Source organism: Mesocricetus auratus, unplaced genomic scaffold, assembly GCF_017639785.1.
Source record: "Mesocricetus auratus isolate SY011 unplaced genomic scaffold, BCM_Maur_2.0 Super-Scaffold_100010, whole genome shotgun sequence".
NCBI classification, from domain to species: Eukaryota; Metazoa; Chordata; class Mammalia; order Rodentia; family Cricetidae; genus Mesocricetus; species Mesocricetus auratus.
In genome coordinates, this window is record NW_024429194.1 from 47732172 (window position 1) to 47753147 (window position 20976).

The 20976-nt window shown below is 46.1% G+C and overlaps 1 protein-coding gene across 1 annotated transcript in view; it reads right to left on the reverse strand.

Moving 5' to 3' along the window:
• Fam117b (family with sequence similarity 117 member B) overlaps positions 1-4367 on the reverse strand; it is a 79342-nt gene extending 74975 nt beyond the window's left edge. Inside the window, exon 1 of the mRNA XM_040753531.1 lies at positions 3550-4367. Within this exon, the coding sequence (XP_040609465.1) occupies positions 3550-4165 (616 nt within the window). The 5' untranslated portion in view covers positions 4166-4367. The remainder of the gene's footprint in view (positions 1-3549) is intronic.
• Positions 4368-20976: the final 16609 nt, after the last annotated feature.

The window sequence follows — 20976 nt, forward strand, 5'->3', positions numbered from 1 at the left end:
TGAAGAAAACAAAAAACCCTATAACTGGTGAGATGGCTCAGCAGGTAAAGGAGTCTGCCACCATGTCTGATGATCTGAGTTCAATACTCTGGACCCACAGGTAGAAAAAGAGGGCAGAGTCCAACAGATTACCATCTGGACCACCACATATGTGACCCTAGAATGTATGTATACACACACACACCAGAGACACACAATGTAAAACTAAAGAAACTTTAAACAACTGTGACTCTGTCACTAACATGTTACTCACTTCTCCATACCACATGACTTACATACAAGTAACTAAGCACAGGTACTAAAGCCAGTGTCTACCCAAAGCTTATCCTAACTGTTCTTATGCTGCCTCTTCACTTTTACTCTAAATAAGATAAAGTCAAGTAAAGACAAAAGCACAAAATAAACTTTACAATTAGCCCTGCTTTCTGAAAGCATCCTACCCAGACAAGCTACTTTGCTAAGAAAATGGCAGGCACTGAAGTCAGCCATTTAAATAGCTACCATGAGTGCTTGGGTGACTTCATCATAACCAAGAGAAAGGCATTCTGGATCAGTCAGTGATTGGCTCCTAGGGAAATAATCAACCAGCTGGAGATGCCAAGATCTCCAACTTAGGGACTCTGTAATTCTAGAGCTCTGGCACAGGTGGGATACTCTGCTCACCCAATGAGACTCTACCTAGAAGCTAGCAACCTCACAGTGATGAGCTCAGCATTTGAGTCACATGTGAGGGTTACAGACCTACATGAGAAAGCACCTTCTTTTCAACAGTAAAAACATTTACATTTCATGAAGCCTGCAAGATGGTGGGACTCTTCAATTAAAAAGGGGGTTTGGTAACTAGTGTCTCTTTCTCAATTTAGTCACAGAATGACTTAATCATAGCAGACTGTGCTAACAAGATCTGAAACTGAAAACATTCTCCCAACTTTGTATGGATGTAACTAGAGTGTAACAAGAATATTTTTTTTAAAAAAAGAATATATTCCAAAAAGAAGCCATCAGACATTTACACTTGAGTAAGACTGAAAGCCCTAATAACAAACAGTAGCCCTCACACCTAGTTAAAAAGTAACTACTTGTTTTTCTGGGGGTCTGGTTGTTGTTTTGGTTTTTTGGGGGGGCTTTGGAAAATATGAATGAGCACATGAAGAGCCTGGAACCCCTAGAAATAAACTCTCCTAGAAATCAATGGAAAGGAGCACCCTCCTTCACATAGTGACAACTTAAGCTAACCAAGTTCTTGTGGGATAATGCTCTTGTACGCTGTAAAAATTTGTCACTTACACTGGTTTAATAAAATGCTGATTGGCCAGTAGCCAGGCAGAATCATAGGTGGGGCTACCAAATTTGGAGAATGCTGGGAAGAAGAAGGCAGAGAGGTCACCAGACAGATGCAGAGAAAATAAGATGACAATGCCATACTGAGAAAAGATACCAAGCCACATGGCTAAACATAGATAAGAATCACGGGTGAATTTAAGTTGTAAGAGTTTGTTAGTAATAAGCCTGAGCAATAGGCCAAATAGTTCACAATTAATATAAGCCTCTGTGTGTTTATTTGGGACTGAATGATTGCAGGACCAGGCGGGACAGAAACTTCCATCTACAAGCTCTCCTCAGGGTTATGTTCAGAATCAACTTATTCAAAAAGTAACATATTCTGTTGTCAGACGGAGGGTCCTTGCCTCCTGTGGTAATATATTGTTTATGATTTACTAAAGCCACTGACAGCCTCCTCCTCCAGATGTGTTATCCTGGCTCCAGAGAGTCAAAGAAAAACTACAGAAATCTTCTTCAGCAGATTCAACAGCTACATACATGTAATTTCAGAGTGCAAAGCATTTCCCAGACATTCTCTTGTATTAGAAGCTACCTTCCGTGGTATAATTTGAAGGCATGTTCTTTGTGGAATACAAGCTGAGTCAAATCTCACCTGCCACCACTTGCATAAACGCCAGTATGAAAGCTAAATGAGGTTTTGTATGAAAACGACTTATGCCCATTACTGCAAGTGAGGGAGGCCCCTTAACAATGTTCTTCAAAAGCATTTTGTAGCCAGATAAAGTAGTACCCACTTTCAATCCCAGCATTCAGGAGGCAGAGGCAGTTGGTGAGGTCAGTATAAGCACATAGTGAGTTCCATGCCAGCTGAGGCTACAGGAGACCCTGTTTCAAAAACAGAAACAAAAAATCACCCAGAAGCATTTTGTATTCCCAAAAGGTTTAAAACCATTCTCTGGATCCAATTAGAGAACACTACCAAACAATTTTCTGGGCAGTCTTTCTTAAAGAGGCATTGTCGAAAACCCTTCACAGGGCTGGTGAGATGGCTCACAGGTAAAGGTGCTTGCCATCAAGCCTGACACCAGAGTTGATGCCCTGGAACCCACATGAGACCCAGCTCCTCCAAACTGCCCTCTGACCTCCACTTGCAGGCCATGGAAATGCACTCGCACACACAAGAAATAAAATGTCATCTTACTGACTTGGTTAGGAAAAAGCGTGTTAAATTTCCTGAAACTCCCAATGATTGCTTGTAAGGTTTTAACAGAAATTCTCCAGATAGGCAAAGACAAAGGTACTAGCGCTATTAATATGTAGCTAAAAAAAACTATTCATTCTTTTTTTCACTACACTCTGATGGAAGCAGCCATATAACAAATGTTGCCCCTTTCCACTCCCTACAATTCTGAATACTCCTTTGAATTACTCTTTCTGAATTGACTCCACTGGAGCCCAACACCTCCATGCAGGATCTTCCCCAAGAAAACCATCAGGTACACACAACAACAAGAGGGGGCCAGTCCATGCCGGGCACACCTTTAATCCCAGCACTAAGGAGGCAGAAGCAGGCAGATCAAGCCCAGCCTGGACTACACATCCAGTTCCAGGCCAGCCAGGGCTAGTGAGCCTGTTCCAGAGAGGAGAAAACAAACAAAACGAACAAACAAAGCAAACAATAAGAGAGAAAGAAAACCAGTATACACCCAGACCCTCAGGCTATCTATCTATCATTTACGTATATATGCAGATGCATGTGAGCATAGGTATATACATACAAATATGTATACACAGGCCTATGCACACACCCCGAAGCAATCTTGCTTAACTTCTCTCTTCTTGCCACTCATTAAGTCTTACGAAATGCAAAACCGCTCCCAGCCTCACAACTCTTCAATGATCCAAATCCGCCTTTGCTGTTGCATTGAGTCCTACAGATCCGAAACTGTTTTGTGGAACAGAAACACTGAACAGCACCCGTGTGCTATTTGCAAGCATTAAGCACATCACTAACACAAAAGTGACAGGCCAGCCCTACCCTCGAGCGAGTGTGAGCAGCAGCGATGCAAGGCCAGACCCCAGGGTTTATGATTTCCACAAATGGGTCCAGGCCCAAGGTTAGCGGCTGCACCTCTACCGCGGCGACCGGGCGCAGGCACCACGCAGGGTTGGCGGACGGCACGGCACGCCCCGCCCCGCCCCGCCCCGCCCCGCAGGAGCGCTGCAGTCCCTGCTCCGCACCACCGGACCCGTGCCTCCACGTACCTGCTTTGCACACCGGGGCGCTGGGGCTCCTCTTCTCCGCCGAAGGCCGACCCTGCTCTGGGGACCTCCTCCGGTGGCGGACGCGGGCGGGGGGTGGGGCCGCGCTCACCTCGCCGGGCCACAGGTGGGTGGGCGACGAGCTGGGCGACGACACGGTGCCCAGCAGGGGCGGCGGCGGCTGCGGTCGGGGAGGACTGCTTCGGGCCACAGGCGCCGTGCCGCGCGTGGGGCTGGTACCGCGCGTGGACGTCGCGGACGCGCCCGTCTGCGTGGCCACCGTGGGGCTGGTGCGCGCCGCCGCGCTCCCGCCGCCGCCACCGCTGCCGCTGCCGCCGCCGCGCGTGGGGCTGGTGCTGCGCGAGGCGGTGCGCGGGCCGCTACCGCCGCCGCCACCCGAGGGGCCTGAAGCGCCGCCGCAGCCACCGTTGTTGCCGCCGCCGCCGCCGCCGCCGCCCCGCGTGGGGCTGCCATGTTGCTGCTGCTGCTTCAGCTGGAACGGCACGGTCGCCCTCATGGGCTGCAGGCGGCTCCCGGGACCCCCGGCCGGGCCGACCGCGCCACCCGCGAGGGCGCCGGCGGGCGTGGGAGACCCATTGCGCCTCACCCGCTGGGACATGGTCCCCCCGCCACAGAGACTGAGGCCCGCGGGCGCCGGGGGATGCCGGGCGGCGGGGACCGGTTGCTCGGAGCCTGAGAGAAGGCCTGAGCCAGCGGGTGACGAAGCCTGACTTCGGGAACGGGGGGCGCGCGGGCAGCGGCGGGCAGAGACGAGGTGGTGCAGCCACCGCCGCGGCTCCTCATCAACAATAGTGTCTCCTCCGTTGCCCCCGCCCCCAGACGCCGCTCATTGGTGCAGCGTCAGCGCGCTCGAGCCGCTCGGCCTCGCTCATTGGCTGCGCGCGGCTCGGCTCCCGAGGCTGCGTCTGCTCTTTAAAGAGAAAGAGGCCCGCCCCCGAGGGGTCGGGCGGCGGAGGAAGCCGGCCGTGGCGGGAGGGGGGCGCTTGTGCGGTGGTGGGGGTGCGTGCGTGCGTGTGCGTGCGTGCGTGTATGTGTGTGTGTGTGTGTGTGTGTGTGTGTGTATACATGTGAGTGTACGCGTAGGCGCGCGCGCCCGGCCACGCGCCTCTTTGCTTCCCTCTGGAGGGAGCCCTTGGGACTCAAGACTGGAATAGGGCCAGAGGGACGGACTGTACGGGACCACGGCGTCCCCGGGGATGGTCTGATGGGAGCCTTTCCCCCTCCAACTCATTTCCTTACCACAATGGTAGCTGTGAGTTAACACGTACGCACGTCTCTTTGGGGCCCCAATTTTTTTTGTTTGTTTGTTTTTTTCTGCCCTAATTCCATCTACCTATTGGCAGGGCTTGAAAAATAAAAAGAAATTTAATCTTGCTGGCATTTTACATCCTGCTTTCTGTTTTTCGTTTGTTTCTTTCTTGTAACTCTACAAAGATCCAAATCTCAGAAAGGTTACATTTGCAGATTAGAATACATTTTAGATGGTATCTGTGGAATTCAGTTGTCAAATGGTGCTGCTACTATCCTCCTATATATATATATATATATCAAGTAATCAAGAATTTAATCAATTACATCACAGTTCTTTATATCTTTGAAAGATGGCTATTAGCTTACAAATTTATAAAATGCTAAACCTTCTATTTGCTCCCAACTATTTGAAACAGAGCTGGGTACACCACTCATACTTTTATTTATTTACTTATTGCATTTATGCATTTGGTGTGTGTATACAAACGTGCATACATGTGGAGTCAGAAGACAACCTGGTCTCTTCCACCATGCTGGTCTAGGGAATAAAATTTATGTGATCAGACTGAACCATTTCATTGACCTACCCATCATCCATAGTTTAGTTTGGGGGAGAAAATAAGTCTCCGTAATTTTCATAAAAGTTCTGAAAGGCAGGAACTTATAAAGTAACATACAGGTTCCTCTTCAATGAAAAACTCACATAAACCCTGTGCATGCAGGCCCTTGATCCCTTTGCTGTTTTCACAGATGTCCATTCTAGAAAGATCACTTAAGTGTGGGAGATGGGTGGCAGGCCTCAAGTCCTACTGGGTTCCTATGCAAAGCCTAGAGAGGTTCAGATCCGCCATATAGTCTGTGATCTTGAGTATGTCCCTAGTCTTATTTGTAAGGTACAGCTAAGCAATACCATCTACATACAGTTCTATTAACCAAGGATGTGATGAGAATGTGCTGGGGAAGGGAGTCCTCAATGTTCCTTTTCTAGTCTGTCTTTATTCTCTCATTTGTCACTCATTGTGTGTATGACATCTGTGCATCCCAATGAACAAAACCTCAGAAAAGCGAATACCTACTCTTCACCTAGGTGTGAGGGGTACTGCCTGCTATTAATTCTTACAGTTTTACTCAAGTGTAAATGGCCAATAGCTTCCTTTCAGAATATATTTCAGTGTCCTGGGCATTCTGATAATCTGTTTTGTGTGCCAAGTGAACCTTTCCTTTGTATTAAGCAAAAGTGTTTTCAGCAGATAAGCTGAATTTGATCAAAACATAAGATATTTTGCATAGAAAAAACAAGATGTGCTAGAGCTAGTTCCTTGTTATATTTCTCTTCTTTCCTTTTTTAAAAAATTTAGTCCAGTATAGCTCAGGCTAGCCTGAAAGTCATGATGTAGCTGAGGATAGCCTTGGACCCCGGATCCTCCTTCCTCCACCCCCTGAATGTTAAGGGTAGAGGCCTGCACCACCACACCCAGTTTGTGCAATGTTGGTGCTCATAACTATAAAGCACACCCAGCTCTCTGTTCACATTTTCTTCTACCTGTGTTTCCTGTGGAATCTCAATTCCCACAGCTCCAAATAAAAATAGATAAATAAGTCTCCTTTGATCTCATTTAGCAGGTCTGCATAACTCAGCAACGTAGAGCCAAACTTTCAACAAAGACAGCCAGTATTCATCATTGCAGCTTCCTTTATACTAAAGGATGTTTGTAGTTATTTGTAAATAAAAATTTTGAAATCCTGAAATCATCAGAGAATCTTAGCAATTGAAATATAAATGGCTGGAATTGGATAGTTGGGCATACCTTGGAATGGTTCTGGGTTTTATGGGGTTTTTTTGTTTTTTGGGGTTTTTTTTTTTTGTTTTTTGAGACAGGGTTTCTTTGTATTGTTTTGGAGGCTGTCCTGGAACTCACTCTGTAGACCAGGCTGGCCTCAAACTCAAAGAGATCTGCCTGCCTCTGCCTCCCGACTGCTGGGATTAAAGGCATGCGACACCAACACCTGGCTATGGTTCTGTTTTTTAAGGTTAAATGGAAATGAATAAAAACATTTATTCTCATCCTTGACTTCATTATCTGCTGTTAAAGAATCAAAGCAAATAATACATCGAGGTGATGTACGGTTCTTAGTGTTCTGGCTTCTCTCTGATAATACATCAAGGTGATGTACGGTTCTTAGTGTTCTGGCTTCTCTCTGATAATACATCCAGGTGATGTACGGTTCTTAGTGTTCTGGCTTCTCTCTGAAGAGAGTTCTTGTTTGTCAAGGATGAAGAAAATAAGCACCGCCCCCCGCTTGAACCCCACTTTTCCCAAGAGATGACTCAGATTTTACACTTTCCCCCCAAGGCCGAAATGTGACCGACTTACGTAAGCATAGACAAGAAGCGATGTGTTAGAATTTGTCTGTCTGTATTTAAACTCCAGAAGAGGGGTTAAAGGTACAACTTAAAAAAAGAACGTACGTCTATCATGTGTGAGGCAATCCCAGCACAGCAAAATGACACACAAACCTCAGGAGATTGAATTATTGATAAACTCATTTGCTTTTGGGTTTGCTTAACTCTTTACAAGAAAAAAAATATGTTTTTAAAAAATTAATGTTACATGTGTGAGAGAGAGAGAAAGAGGGAGAGAGAGAGAGAGAGAGAGAGAGAGAGAGAGAGAGAAGAGAGGTAAAGATACAGATGGTTGTGCTGGGAATTGAGCTCAGGTCATCTGGAAGAGCAGACAGTGCTCTTATCCTCTGAGCCATGTTTCTAATTCCCAATTAAATGCATTTTTATGAGTCTTATTTTTCTGTAGTTTTGTTTGTTTGTTCTTGTTTTTTCAAGATAGGGTTTCTCTGTAGCTTTGGAGCCTGTCCTGAAACTCACTCTGTAGCCTTGAACTCAGAGAGATCTGTCTGTCTCTGCCTCCCAAGTGCTGGGATTAAAGGCAGTGCCACCACTGACCAGCTTTCTGTAGTTTTTTAAAACTCCTTTAATGTGGGGCTGGAGAGATGGTTCAGAGGTTAAGAGCACTGACTACTCTTCCAGAGGTCCTGAGTTCAGTTCCCAGCAACCACATGGTGGCTCACAACTATCTGTAATGAGATCTGGTGCCCTCTTCTGATCTGCAGGGATAGATGCAGGCAGAACACTGGGTACATAATAAATAAATAAATAAATAAATAAATAAATAAATAAATAAAACTTTAAAAAAAACCTCCTTTAATGTTAATAGAGCCATCTCAATCCTTCTACAAATGTTTCTAAAATGTGGTTGAGTAGAACTTATATGCCACAAAATTGATCATTATGACCATAAATTTTTTCCACTTTAAAATGGAAGAAATAAAGGGAAAAATAAATACATGATATGCAAGGCAGTGGTGGTACACCTTTAGTCTCAGCACTTGGAAAGCAGAGGCAGATGGATCTCTACGAGTTGGAGACTAGCCTGATCTACATTGCAAGTTCAAGGACAGTCAGGGCTGCACAGAGAAACCCTGTCTGGAAAAAACAATAAATAAACAAATGATAATAGAATAAAATATTTACAATAGGACTTGTAGGGGTGTTATTTTTCTCCAAGAAATATGGAATTCTGATTTCCTATTTAAAAAGATGTTTATCAAAACTTAAACTGCTGATCAATGACCTCTACTTAAAATGTGACTGCTAGTTTTCCTTGGAGCCTCAAGGCTCAATGACTTATGCACTCTGGCTGCCTCACTGATATCTGTGCCTAGATTTCAAAGCCATTACACTGTTTCCTATTTAGCTGCCTGCGTAGCCTCTCTTATACATCTTGTATATAAGATATATAACCTGGTCCACATAGGTTCATCATCCCTGAGACATTCACCTGCCATGAAATAACTCCCCTTGAAGTAAATGACACTTAGTGGTGTATGTGTCAAAACTCCAGAAGTCATCTTAGCTCATCCTCTACCCTATGAGAAAACCAGTAAACCATTCTACCTTATTATTTGGCTTCCTGTAACTCCCCCCAACACACACTCAACCCTGAGAGTCCTGGGATTACAGGTGCATGCCAGAAAGTCAAATTGTATTCTGAGTACCTTGGTTCATTTTGAATAAAGCTGGGCCCATTCATTGCTTGGGCAAAAAAAATGTCTAAATCAAAAGCAAAAAATAGACACCAAAAATAGGAACAAACAGCAACCTGATATTTACTGAAATATGTGAGCACACAGGGGTATTTCTTTGCATGAATCTCAATGCACATCTCAAAGTTATGCTTATCACAACCCAGTCTCTAATCGTTTGTTGTGGGATCTCCTTTTACTCTAGGCCCACAATGGAATGCCAAAATGTTGTTGTTGTTTGTTTTTTACTCTTTTGGTTCTTTACTTTTTTGTTCCTTTCTCTTTGGACTCTTTTGGAGGCCCACCACCCAGCTCCCAAATAAATCACTCACAGAGGATTATTATTAGTTATGACTGCCCGGCCTTAGTTTGGCTGGCCCCTGACGGCCTACTCCCCTCATTCTCTCATTTGCTCCTCCTCTCCAGATGTCTCCTTCTATTTATACTCACTGCCTGCTACCCCACCTCTCCTTTCTCCTGCCTCGCTATTAACCGTTCAGCTCTTTTATCAAGCCATCAGGTGTTTTGGTCTTATTTTGTTTTCGTTTTTGTTTTTGTTTTTCAAGACAGGGGTTCTCTGTGGCTTTGGAGGCTGTCCTGGAACTAGCTCTTGTAGACCAGGCTGGCCTCGAACTCACAGAGATCCGCCTGCCTCTGCCTCCCAAGTGCTGGGATTAAGGCGTGTGCCACCAACGCCCGGCCCATCAGGTGTTTTGTACAGGCACAGTAACACAGCTTCAAAGGGTTAAACAAAATGCAGCATAAACAAAAGTAACATATCTTAAAATAATATTCCCAACAATCGTTTGTTTGTTTTTCCAGACAGGGTCTCCCTGTGTAACAGCCTTGGCTGTTCTGGAACTCACTCTGCAGACCAGGCTGGCCTCAAACTCACAGAGATTCTCAGGCCTCTGCTACTGAGTGCTGGGATTAACAGCATGCTCTGTTATGTCCTGCTAGTCTCTCCTCTTCTTCTTTTTTTTTTTTTTTTTTTTGAAACAGAGTTTCTCTGTAGCTTTGGAGGCTGTGCTGGAACTAGCTCTTGTAGACCAGGCTGGCCTCGAACTCACAGAGATCCGCCTGCCTCTGCCTCCCGAGTGCTGGGATTAAAGGCGTGCGCCACCAACGCCCGGCCCAACTTTAACCCCTGTGCCACATGTGGACCTGGCTTCTCTTTCTTCAGCCCCCTCCTCTCATGGTCCATTTTGCTCTCTGAATAATTCCATGTCTTTGCTAAACACATCCAATCTGCCTCGCCATTCCGAATCTCATCTTTGCCAGCTAACCCTAATCAGCGCAACAGAAAGCCCAGCGGTTGAATCTTTCCAGGAAAGTGTGGCACTCAGCTAGTTCCAAGGCAGCAAGAGCTTTTACACAGAGAAACCCTGTCCCAAAAAAAATTTAATTAAAGAAAAGGCTGCATTTATGCAGCTTCAGAAAACTAAATAGTAGAGGTTGGGAAAACAGCTCAATCATAATGAACATTTACTGCCCTTCAAGAGGACCAGATCATTTCTAGCGCCTACTTTGGGTGGTTCATAACCATCTGTAACTTTAGAGGCTTTTCTGACCTCCACAGATACAGATACCTTCATTCATGTGCATGCAACACACACATACACACACACACACACACACACACTCACTCACAGAGACAGAAAGACAGAGAGAGAGAGAGAGAGAGAGAGAGAGAGAGAGAGAGAGAGAGAGAGAGAGAGAGAGAGAGAGAGCTCAGAAAAAAAGAAAACCAAATACTGCTAGAAGGCTGATTTGAGCCTGGGAATATGGAAAAATGGCAGAACACTTGCCTGGCATCCAAGCAACCCTGGATTATGTCCCACGTCACAAGGGAAAAGAGAAAGGGGGGAAAATAGCTTATTTTTAAAAATAAATTTTTGCTTTGTTTTTATTAACCTCAAAATCCCTGAAAGAACTGTTGAACCTTCTGAAAATGATTAGTGGCTTGTTTTTTCCTCAAGGCATCCTCCTGGAGCCTCCCCACCCCGTGTCCTAGGACATCTGCACAGCTGTCAGCCTGCATTTCCCTTCGCTTCTTGGCTGAGCATGTATCCTGTTCTTTCTCAGGCCAGCATCTTCCTTTTTTGCCTGTTTCCTTACATCGTTGTTCTGTAATTGATTCCTAAGAAAGGGTTTGCAGGTCAAAGTTTGTAAGGTACTGAATGTTTGCAGAAGTCTTTGTTCTGCCTGCATTTGATTGACTTGGTTTGGAAATGATGTTTCCTCAGACAATTGAAGGAATGACTCCATTGCCACATAGAATTCTTTTTTGTTTGTTTGTTTGTTTTTTGAGACAGGGTTTCTCTGTGTAGCCCTGGCTGTCCTGGAACTCACTCCGTAGACCAGGCTGGCTTCGAACTCACAGAAATCCAACTGCCTCTGCCTCCCAAGCGCTAAGATTAAAGGCTTGAGCTACCACTGCCTGGCCACACCACACAGAATTCTTAGCTGCTATTGAGTAACCCGATGACATTCCCATTTCTGATCGATGTATAATCTTTGCTTTCCTCTCTGCAAGTTTTTAGTATCTTTTCTTTGTTAACATTTTTAGACGTTATGTTATGCCTTTTGTTGTTGCTGCTGCTGTTAATTTCCTGGAATGAATACCAGATGTTTTCCTGGTGGGAAAAATGTTATTGTATTATTCTTTGATAATTTATTTCCTGTCACATACTGTCCTTCCCTGCCCTACAGATGACCCTGTCGACTACAGACTGTCACATCCCCTGCCTTGCCTGATGCTTTCTGGCCAGTCCATTCTTCCTGCTGTGTCCCTCTTGTCAGTCACATCTACGAGCACCAGCTTCATCTCAAAGCAATAGGGTGGGGTGGTCTATACTGTCAACTTGAGAGGATCTGGAATCACCTTGAAAACAAGCCTTTGAGAGCGCCTGTGGGGGATTACATCAATCAGGTTAGCCTCTGGGCACATGTGTGTGAGATTGTTGAGGTCTGGTTCACTGAGGTGGGAAGGACCACTCTGGGATTAAAGGCATGCGCCACCACCGCCTGGCCTGGGAAGGACCACTCTGAATGTGTGTGGCACCACCCCACAAGCTGGATCTTGGACCTAATGCAAAGGAGAAAGCTAAGTGGGCAATAATATTCATCACTCTTTGCTGCCCGACAGGATGCAATGGAGCTAGCCACCCCCTGCCCCTACCATCATCCTCCGTGATGGAACATGTCCCTTTGAACTATGAGCCAAAATCAACCCCTCCTTCCTTCCTTGAATTGCTTCTTGTCAGGGATTATGTCAGGGATTAGGGCCCTGCTCCCTAGCTTTATTCTGACTGCACCCCCTCAATCTGACTGGATTCAGTCCCCTGTGGCCCCTTCAGTGCTTGAGATGCCATGACTTCTCCTTGTTGCTAGTCACCAGACACTACACCACCCCAATGGGTTCCTTTATTTCAAACCCTCCATGAATCTATTTCAGCAACCATGTTTTTCATTTCCAAAAGCTCCTTTATTCTTCCATTATCTCCCTTTTCTCCAGATTTTTCTTTATCGTGGCAGTATATGTTATATACTTGTAAAATAAAATGTATTAATTTAGGGCAAAGGAGATAGCTCAGTGAGAGAATGCTTGCCTAGCATGTGTGGTGCTGTGGTTTTGATGCCAAGGACACTTCAAAAATATTGCTGGTCATTGGTGGCGCACGCCTTTAATCCCAGCACTCGGGAGGCAGAGGCAGGTGGATCTCTGTGAGTTCGAGACCAGCCTGGACTACCAAACGAGTTCCAGGACAGCCTCCAAAGCCACAGAGAAACCCTGTTTCGAAAAACCAAAAAAAAAAAAAAAAAAGGGAAAAAATATTACCATGATCCTTCTTGAAACACCCGTCCCCTCTCCCTCCAGCTCCTGAAAACCACCATTTACTTTGTTTTTGTAATTTTGTCAGGTTGGAGTCATGCAGTATTTGTCTACTGGTTATTCCTATTACATTTGTTTATTTATTTACTTATGTGTATATGTGTGTGCATGTCGGTTCTTCTTTCCACCACAAGGGACCAGAGAAATGAACTCAGATTGTCAAGCGTGGCGGGCAAGCGCCTTAACCCGTCGAGCCATCCCCTGCTCCCCGTTCTCTCTTCTAGCATCCCATTGCTGTGCATCCACATGCCACAGAGACAGGATCTTTCTGCGTTGCTGCTGCTTTCTCAAAACTTCTTTGGTTTGGTATCTGCTTTCATGATAGACACATTCCTCAAATGTTAAGTGACTCCCACATAATAGCTGATTGTTAACTCTGAATACTCAGGTGACCTTTGTCTGGTGTGAAAGGTTCAGGCATTACGCTGGCCTGCCCTGTTACCTGGCAGAATGCACTCAGGCAGTACTCTGGCCAGCCCAGAGTTCCATGAGAACCAGTCTGCACGCAGGTGCAAAGGACCCTTTTAAAGGACTGACCCCTGTCCTCTTATGCTCTCCCTTACTCTCGTCTCTCTCTCTCTCTTACTCTCTTGTCTTCCTCTCTCTTCATCTCATCCTCTCTCTCATCTTCCTCTCTCTCTCTGTCATGTCTGTCTCCCCTTTTGGTCTTGCTAAAATAAAACTGTGGTTAACGTGCTCTCCATGGCTTGTGCTCCGACCTTCGCGCCCGTCCTTATTCCATAATTAACAACATTGGGCGGGAGGTTCACTGTAGGATCATCAAGCAGGGTCCCTCTGCTTCAATAAAGGACCTACAAAATGACTTTTTTTTTTTTTGTGGCATTGGATTTGCCAAGAGAAACCCTTCCACCTTCCTGCCTAGTGTTCTTGTGACTGAGTGCAGGAGCTAAGCTGAGGCCCTCAAGCCCAAAGTGGACTGAACCTGATGGGAGTGTTTTTCTGGAAGAACTCCCTTGAGATGGAATTTTGGCACTCTCGGCTATGCATTTTCAGTCCTGAGAGGGTCCAGTGCAATTTTGGAAGCATCCAAAGAAAAAGTTCAACGTGGTTAAAAAGAACCAAGAGAACACTGTTTATAAGCTTTAAATGTCAATATAATTTAATGAAGTGCTATCTTATGGAGTTAGTTTTCCAAGAGACAAAATCGACTAAAATAAATTCTGTTTTTCCATGTATCCTGTTTGGCTTTGAAATTAGTGTTAACGTCAGTTATCTGAAAGGCTAAATTCTTTATCTTCCTAAAAAAACAACATTAGATTATCATCAGGAGAAGACATTTCATTGGTAGAGGCAAAAAAAAAAAAAAAAAAAGGAAACCTACAGAGAGGTGCTTTGTTTTATTTATCTGTATGAACCTAAGGGATTGGCAACTAAAAAAGAAGTTCCTTAAACCACACAATCTTCATAACTGATATCTGAGTTTATGGCTGAGCTGTTACAGGGACCGGCCCTCGGGGTGATGATTGCCCCCAGGGCATGAGGGGGAAGTAGGCAGAGGCATGAGGATAAGTAGCTTGTGGAGTAGCTGGATTACACAGACCATAGCTGACCTGGCCAACCTCACTCAACTAGTGAGCCGGGGCTTTTTCCTTCCTAAAAGTTGCTGCTAGTGAGCCGGGGCTTTTTCCTTCCTAAAAGTTGCTGCTCATCTCACCCCCAAAAGGTCACTCCACATTTGTCTTAAATCTCACCCTACACAGCAGACAGTGAGAAACTCTTTATAGACTCCAGAGAGGCCAAGCCTCAGCCAGAAATAGACATTTCAATTCCACAATGATTAGAAGGAAGTCTTTAAGTTTTCTGTCTCTATGGCGACAGCTGGATGGAAGAGTTGAGGACTAGTCTAGGAAATAAATACGCCTTGCCCTTTCAAATTTTGTAACAGTCACTCAAGGAGAGCTCCCAGACACTAATCATTTCTGTGCTGTAACAGTCACTCAAGGAGAGCTCCCAGACACCAATCATTTCTGTGCTGTAGCAATCACTTCCCATTGCCAAATGGGAGCTGGGACTACTTAACGGTGGAAGTGGGAAAACACGTCCAAGCCACGATGCACCTAATTCATTCCTCCTCCCTGATCCTTTTATCCAGTAGTTACAGATAAGTTTTGCTAAGCACTTAAATGTTGCATGTTGGTAAATGTGTAATTCAACATTTGAGCTTTTATAATTCAGAGCACTAATATAATTAATTACATCACTAATGATTAGAAGAATCGTTTCCTTTTTTCAGACAGACTTTCACCGTGTAGCCCTGCTGCCTTGGAACCAGCTATATGGCCCAGGTTGGCCTTGATCTTACAGAAGCAGTCTTCCTGCCTTTGCTGTGATCACAGGCTCTGCCACCATGCCTAGGCCATGTATTGTCTTTTCTTAGTATCACTTGATCAGAACACAGAATGAATTCAAAGGGTCAAATCCCTGCTCCCTGTTACATGCAGTAGGGTGTATCTTAGCTCCCGTTTATGCAGCTCATTGAAGTTGGGGGAATTATCTAAGCCATGGTACCCAGTGGGGTGACTTGGGCAACTAATATGTGAATAAAGGAAACTGCCTGCACTGTTAAGAAATAAAAAAAAGCACTGTTGAAGCCAGCGGTGGTGGTGCACACCTATGATTGCAGCACTCAGGAGACCAAGGCAGGAGGGCTGCTATGAGTTGGGGCGTGGGGTGGGGGAACATGAATAAGCTATAGTTGATTCCTCCCTTTCCCTTTTACTGAAAACAAAGTCCTGCCCAGATTGTGTATTGAGAAAACTAAAGCAAGGCTTCGTTTGACTCAGTCATAATGGCCGCTTCGTGAAGTTCTCGAGGGAGAGAAGTATCAGTGGAGTAGCAGCCTCGAAGTCCTCTGACCTATAAATGATGACAATCATCCATCGTATTGGACACACACACACACACACACACACACACACACACACACACACACGTTTATTTATGTTTGGGGTGTGCTTGTTTTGGGGACAGTCTCATATAGCATAGGCTGCTGCTCTCAGACTCGGTGTGTAACTGAGAACGGCCCTGAACTTCAGGCCATCTTGTGCCTCCTAAGTGCTGCCCTTAGCGCCACACCTGGCTCCCTTCTTATTCTGGCAGTTATAAAACTATGTTGCCAGGACTCCGGCCTCTACAACATAGCATGACGCTAACAGTTCTGCTGGGAGTCTACATTTATTGAACACTCTTGCGTGCCAGTCACTGGGCTGAGCCCCACCCACGCCATCCCATGTCTCCACGTCGTCCCAGCAATCCTATGCAGTTACTGTTTTTACCATTTTTATGGGAGAGGAAAAGGAGAGGTCTGTTTTTAACTGGATTGCCCAGGGATGTATAGAAAACACAAGGAACTGTCAGGAAGCCTGAGAGGTCACACGCTCAACCTCTGCACTGTGTGGCTCCCCGCCCGTGCTCGTTGACTTCGGGGGGCAGTCTGGCATACTGACTAGGTGGCTTTGGAGCCACAGTGCCTGGGTTCAATGCCATCGCCTTCTTACCACATAATCTGGAGCCGGTTACTCGGCTTCCCATAGGGCTCCATTGACATTGCACCCATTAATTCATGCGACCAGTTTAAGCCTGTCACAAAGTAAGCAGTCTGTGGCTGTTGGCTTCTCTGGTCCCAGGCCTCGGGGAGCCGTCTCCTCCTCTTCCATCTTCCCTTCATGCTTAAGGCAAGTGCTTCAGAATGCTGTTGAGTGACCAGGGTGTTAACAACCACGGGAAGAGAGAAAGGCCTGTTAGGGGCAAAGTAACTCAATGCCAGGCCCACATTCCTTTAAATCCAGGTAATAGGTAATCCTGCAGTCTGCAGCTTTGCACATTGCGGTAATTTTCAGAGCCAGGCGGGCCTCTGCCTCTGACAAACAGAGCACCCTTTCAGTGGGAGCCAGAGAGCTGATCCCCTGGCTCTCCGTTCCTGGCTGTGTGGCACATAGTGGAAAGCGACAAAGGACAAGCTGCCAAGACGCGTCTGGGGGACTCTGCAGAGACGGTGCAAATTGGTAACCCCAGGGTGGGGAGATGAGTGAGGTCTCAACTAACTCCGGCATCTGCCTCAGAGAGTTAGCCCCTGGAAGCTTTCCCCCTCCCAAGCATCTCCCCAGCCCCTCCCCCTCCTCAGCATCCCGACCCTCCTCCCAATTCTGTAAGAAGAAAGGAAGATCAGATCCGGATGGTGAGAGGGAGGAGGCCTGGGACCTTCAGGAGACCCGGAGAGGCCCCGGAGGAACCGAGTCTCCAAGCGCCTTCAGCCATGCTGCGCTAACTTCTGGGGTAGCATGGCAAACGGGAAACAATAACTAACCATTGTGCCAACTACTTCTTGGGTCCGTGGCAGATGGAAAACAACCACTGAAACGACTGAAGCGAAAGCCAAACCATTACACTTATGTCAACCAACAGGAAAGGCCCAGCAGCGCTCACACAAACACCAAACGATGAGCTAATTTCATGGGTAGTACGTGCGACTTTGACTTTAAGGGGGTAAAATTTCAAACCCTTCCCAACCCTCAAGGTGCAATCATGGGGTTTCAGAGGCAATGGTACTTTGGAACTCACATAGTGCAAGCTCAGTATTTTACAAGGATAACTAGTGGCCAGTGAGCTAGCCCTGTGGGAGGGATGCTTGCCAGCAAGCCTGAGGACGTGTGTTTGATCCCTGGGATCCACGCAATGGAAAAGAAGACCCTCAAGTTGTCCTTTACTTCCTTATGAACACTTTGTAACACACACACACACACACACACACACACACACACACACACAGCAGCTAACTGAATGTGAGAGAGGAAAGGTAACTTCAGGAAGCACATGTGGGACAAGAGCCAGGATGAGTACTCAAGTACCCGGAATTTTCTGCATGCCCACTGAGTAGAAAGATGCCTGTAACCTGGGCTCAGGATGTAGATCACTGGTCAAGCCTAGCACGCAAGGGGCTCTGGTTCAATGCCCAGGCCCAAGAAACAAAGGAAGACAAACGTTAGAGGATGCCTGTGCCCAAGCAAGGGGCTCAGATTCAGTTAGGCCCTGGGGAACACAGATCCAATATACAAATAAAATACAAACACAAAGTACAAATACAAAACCTTAGAAAGCAACCTTCTGGTGGGTCCTCCCCCTGGGCTGGGGCCACGGGGCCACAAAGCAACAGTCTGCGTTTTCTCGGAAGTTCTAGGTTTCGGAATTTGCGTGTAGATCTTATGTAACGGTGGGAGAAACCATGGGAATGAAAGACAAACACTAAGTAGTGTAACATAAAGTACAAGCTGCCTTCTTCCTGGCTGGGGCGTTTGCCAGACATGGACACAGAACTTCTGCACACTGAGGAGTGGGAGCTTGAGCCTTGTCCGTTAGGAAAAGGTCTGGCAGTGTTTCCTTCCATGGAGTGGACAGCTTGTCCAACCCCACGCCCTTCCTCTACCCTGTGACGGTAGCCTGCTGTGTCCAGGACAGTCAGTCCCATGCTTTACCTCTGACTTCTGGGGAAGTGCTCGTGAGGTACAGTTTGGACTGCTCTGGGAATCAAAGGGAATCAGGCTTTGAGCTCTATGAATTTCAGGTGCTTCTCTCTCGCACTTTCCAAGTTTAATTTGTCTCTCTGATTCATTGTCTCTCATCTTTGCATACACCTCTCTCTCTTAGGGATGTCAAAGCCCAATGTATTTATTTATTTATTTTGGTTTTTCGAGACAGGGTTTCTCTGTGGCTTTGGAGGCTGTCCTGGAACTCGCTCTGTAGACCAGGCTGGCCTCGAACTCACAGAGATCCGCCTGCCTCTGCCTCCTGAGTGCTGGGATTAAAGGCGTGTGCCACCAACGCCCGGCTAAGACCAATGTATTTAAAAAATTCTGAGACTAAAGGAAAATTATATTAAAATGTGTCATTTTTCCTTTTTTAAGTGGCAGAGTTAATTTCCTTTCTGTGTTTTCCCACTGTTTGGAGAGATGTTGCACAGGCTATAGAGGATCACATGAGACCCTTTGTTTTACTTTTGCATGGAGATTTATTAAGAAAGACGCAGAATGGGTCAGCATGATGGTTCAGCAAGCAAGAGTGCCTTCTGTCAAGTCTGCATGGCTTTACACACACACGTACACACAAACCACACTGACAGACACACACACACCACACACTGACAGACACACATACACTTACACACATAGACACACATACACTTACACAGTCACGCGCACACACACACACACACACACACGCACACACAAACCACACACTGACAGACACACACACATACACACACACTTACACACATAGACACACATACACTTACACACAGTCACACATACACGGTCACACAGATACACACATGGCCAATCACACACATGGTCACACAGACACACACACACACACACACACACACACACACACACACACACAGTGCTTTCCTTGTAAAGATTTATGTATGCAGCGTTTTTCCTACATGTATGCCTGCTGGCCAGAAGAGGGCACCAGGTCTCATTACAGATGGTTGTGAGTCACCATGTGGTTGCTGGGAATTGAACCTCTGGAAGAGCAGTCGGTGCTCTTAACCTGTGAGCCACCTCTCCAGCCCCACACAGTGCTTTTTTAAAAAGCCACAGGAAGGCAGGCAGAGTGGGGTTGCCTAGCGTCCAGCACAGTGATGCTCTCTATGAAGTTGGCATCACTGACATCCCTACATCACTGCATTGTCATCTCGCCATCTCACATTGCACCAGTGCACACTTACTCGCATGTTAAATGCCCTAGTGAGGGGCTGGAGAGATGGCTCAGACGTTAAGAGCACTGACTGCTCTTCCAGGGGTCCTGAGTTCAATTCCCAGCAACCACATGGTGGCTCACAACCATCTGCAATTCAATCTGATGTCCTCTTCTGGCATGTAGGCAGAACACTGCATATGTAATAAATAAATAAATCTTTAAAAAAATGCCCTAGTGAAAAGACTCCTTGGACCAGAGAAGAGCCCATCAACAGTATCGGTGAGCAGTCAGTTTCCAGTGTAAAGCCAGGTTTTTTTTGGATAGCAGATATATGTATAGTGGCATATTGCATGCTCTATAATGTAAGACCCACCTTTGGAAGCCCCTCACACTTTGGTCTAGAAAAACCCTGTGTGAGAGTGAGGCTAAACAGAAGGATTTCAGAGCTTGGAGAAGAAAAATAAAAGTGTGTGGGAGATTCTCCCCCTAATTTTAAAAATAGCCTATCATCACTGTTTTCTTTGGCAGAGACAACTATAAGACTAAACAGCCGAGAGATACAGCCAGAAAGAAATTGTGGGCAAGCAGCACTACCACTGAGTCTTGGCTGTGGAGGTGGAGGGCATGGGTGGGTCTGGGAGGCCCAGAGCAACACAGAGCTCCACACTGCTATGACTCAGTTTACCGTAAAGCCAGTGGCTAACTTAGAGCAAGGCTTCTGAAGGACCTCAATGAGCCTCTCCAGAAGGCTGACTTGAAAGCCTTCCTCTAATTTCCCTCCTCCACAGTGACCTTCCCTTTCTGCTTTTCTTGACCATTTCCTCTCAGATGGTTTTTAATGCGTTGGAGAAACTTGTATAAAAATAACCAAGTGGTTGACTGGGAATTGGTGGCACACGCCTTTAATCCCAGCACCCAGGAGGCCAAGGCAGGTGGATCTCTGTGAGTTCCAGGTCAGCCTGGTCTACAGAGTGAGGTCCAGGATAGGCTCCAAAGCTACACCCTGCCTGGAAAGCAAAACAAAACAAAACAAAAGCAAAAAAACAAAAAACAAAAAACCCAAAAGCCAAGTGAGAGCTGGAAAGGCAGCAAGGCAGCTCAGTGGTTAAGAGCACTGGCTGCTCCTCCAGAGGACGTGAGTTCAATTCCCAGCAACCACAGGCAGCTCACACCTGTCTGTAACACTTTCACACAGACATAAACACAAGCAAAACACCAATGCATATAAAATAAAATTAACTAAAAAATAACCAAGTGGAGTTTGTAAATGGGCTGGATTTTTGTTTGTTCTGTAACAGGGTCTGTGTAGTTCTTGCTTTCCTAGAACTCACTATGCAGACTAGGCTAACCTTGAACTTAAAGATCACCTGTCTCTGCCTTCAAAATGCTGTAACTTAAGGTGTGTGCCTATGCCTGGCTCAAATGGGCTGATTTTGACAGTCCCA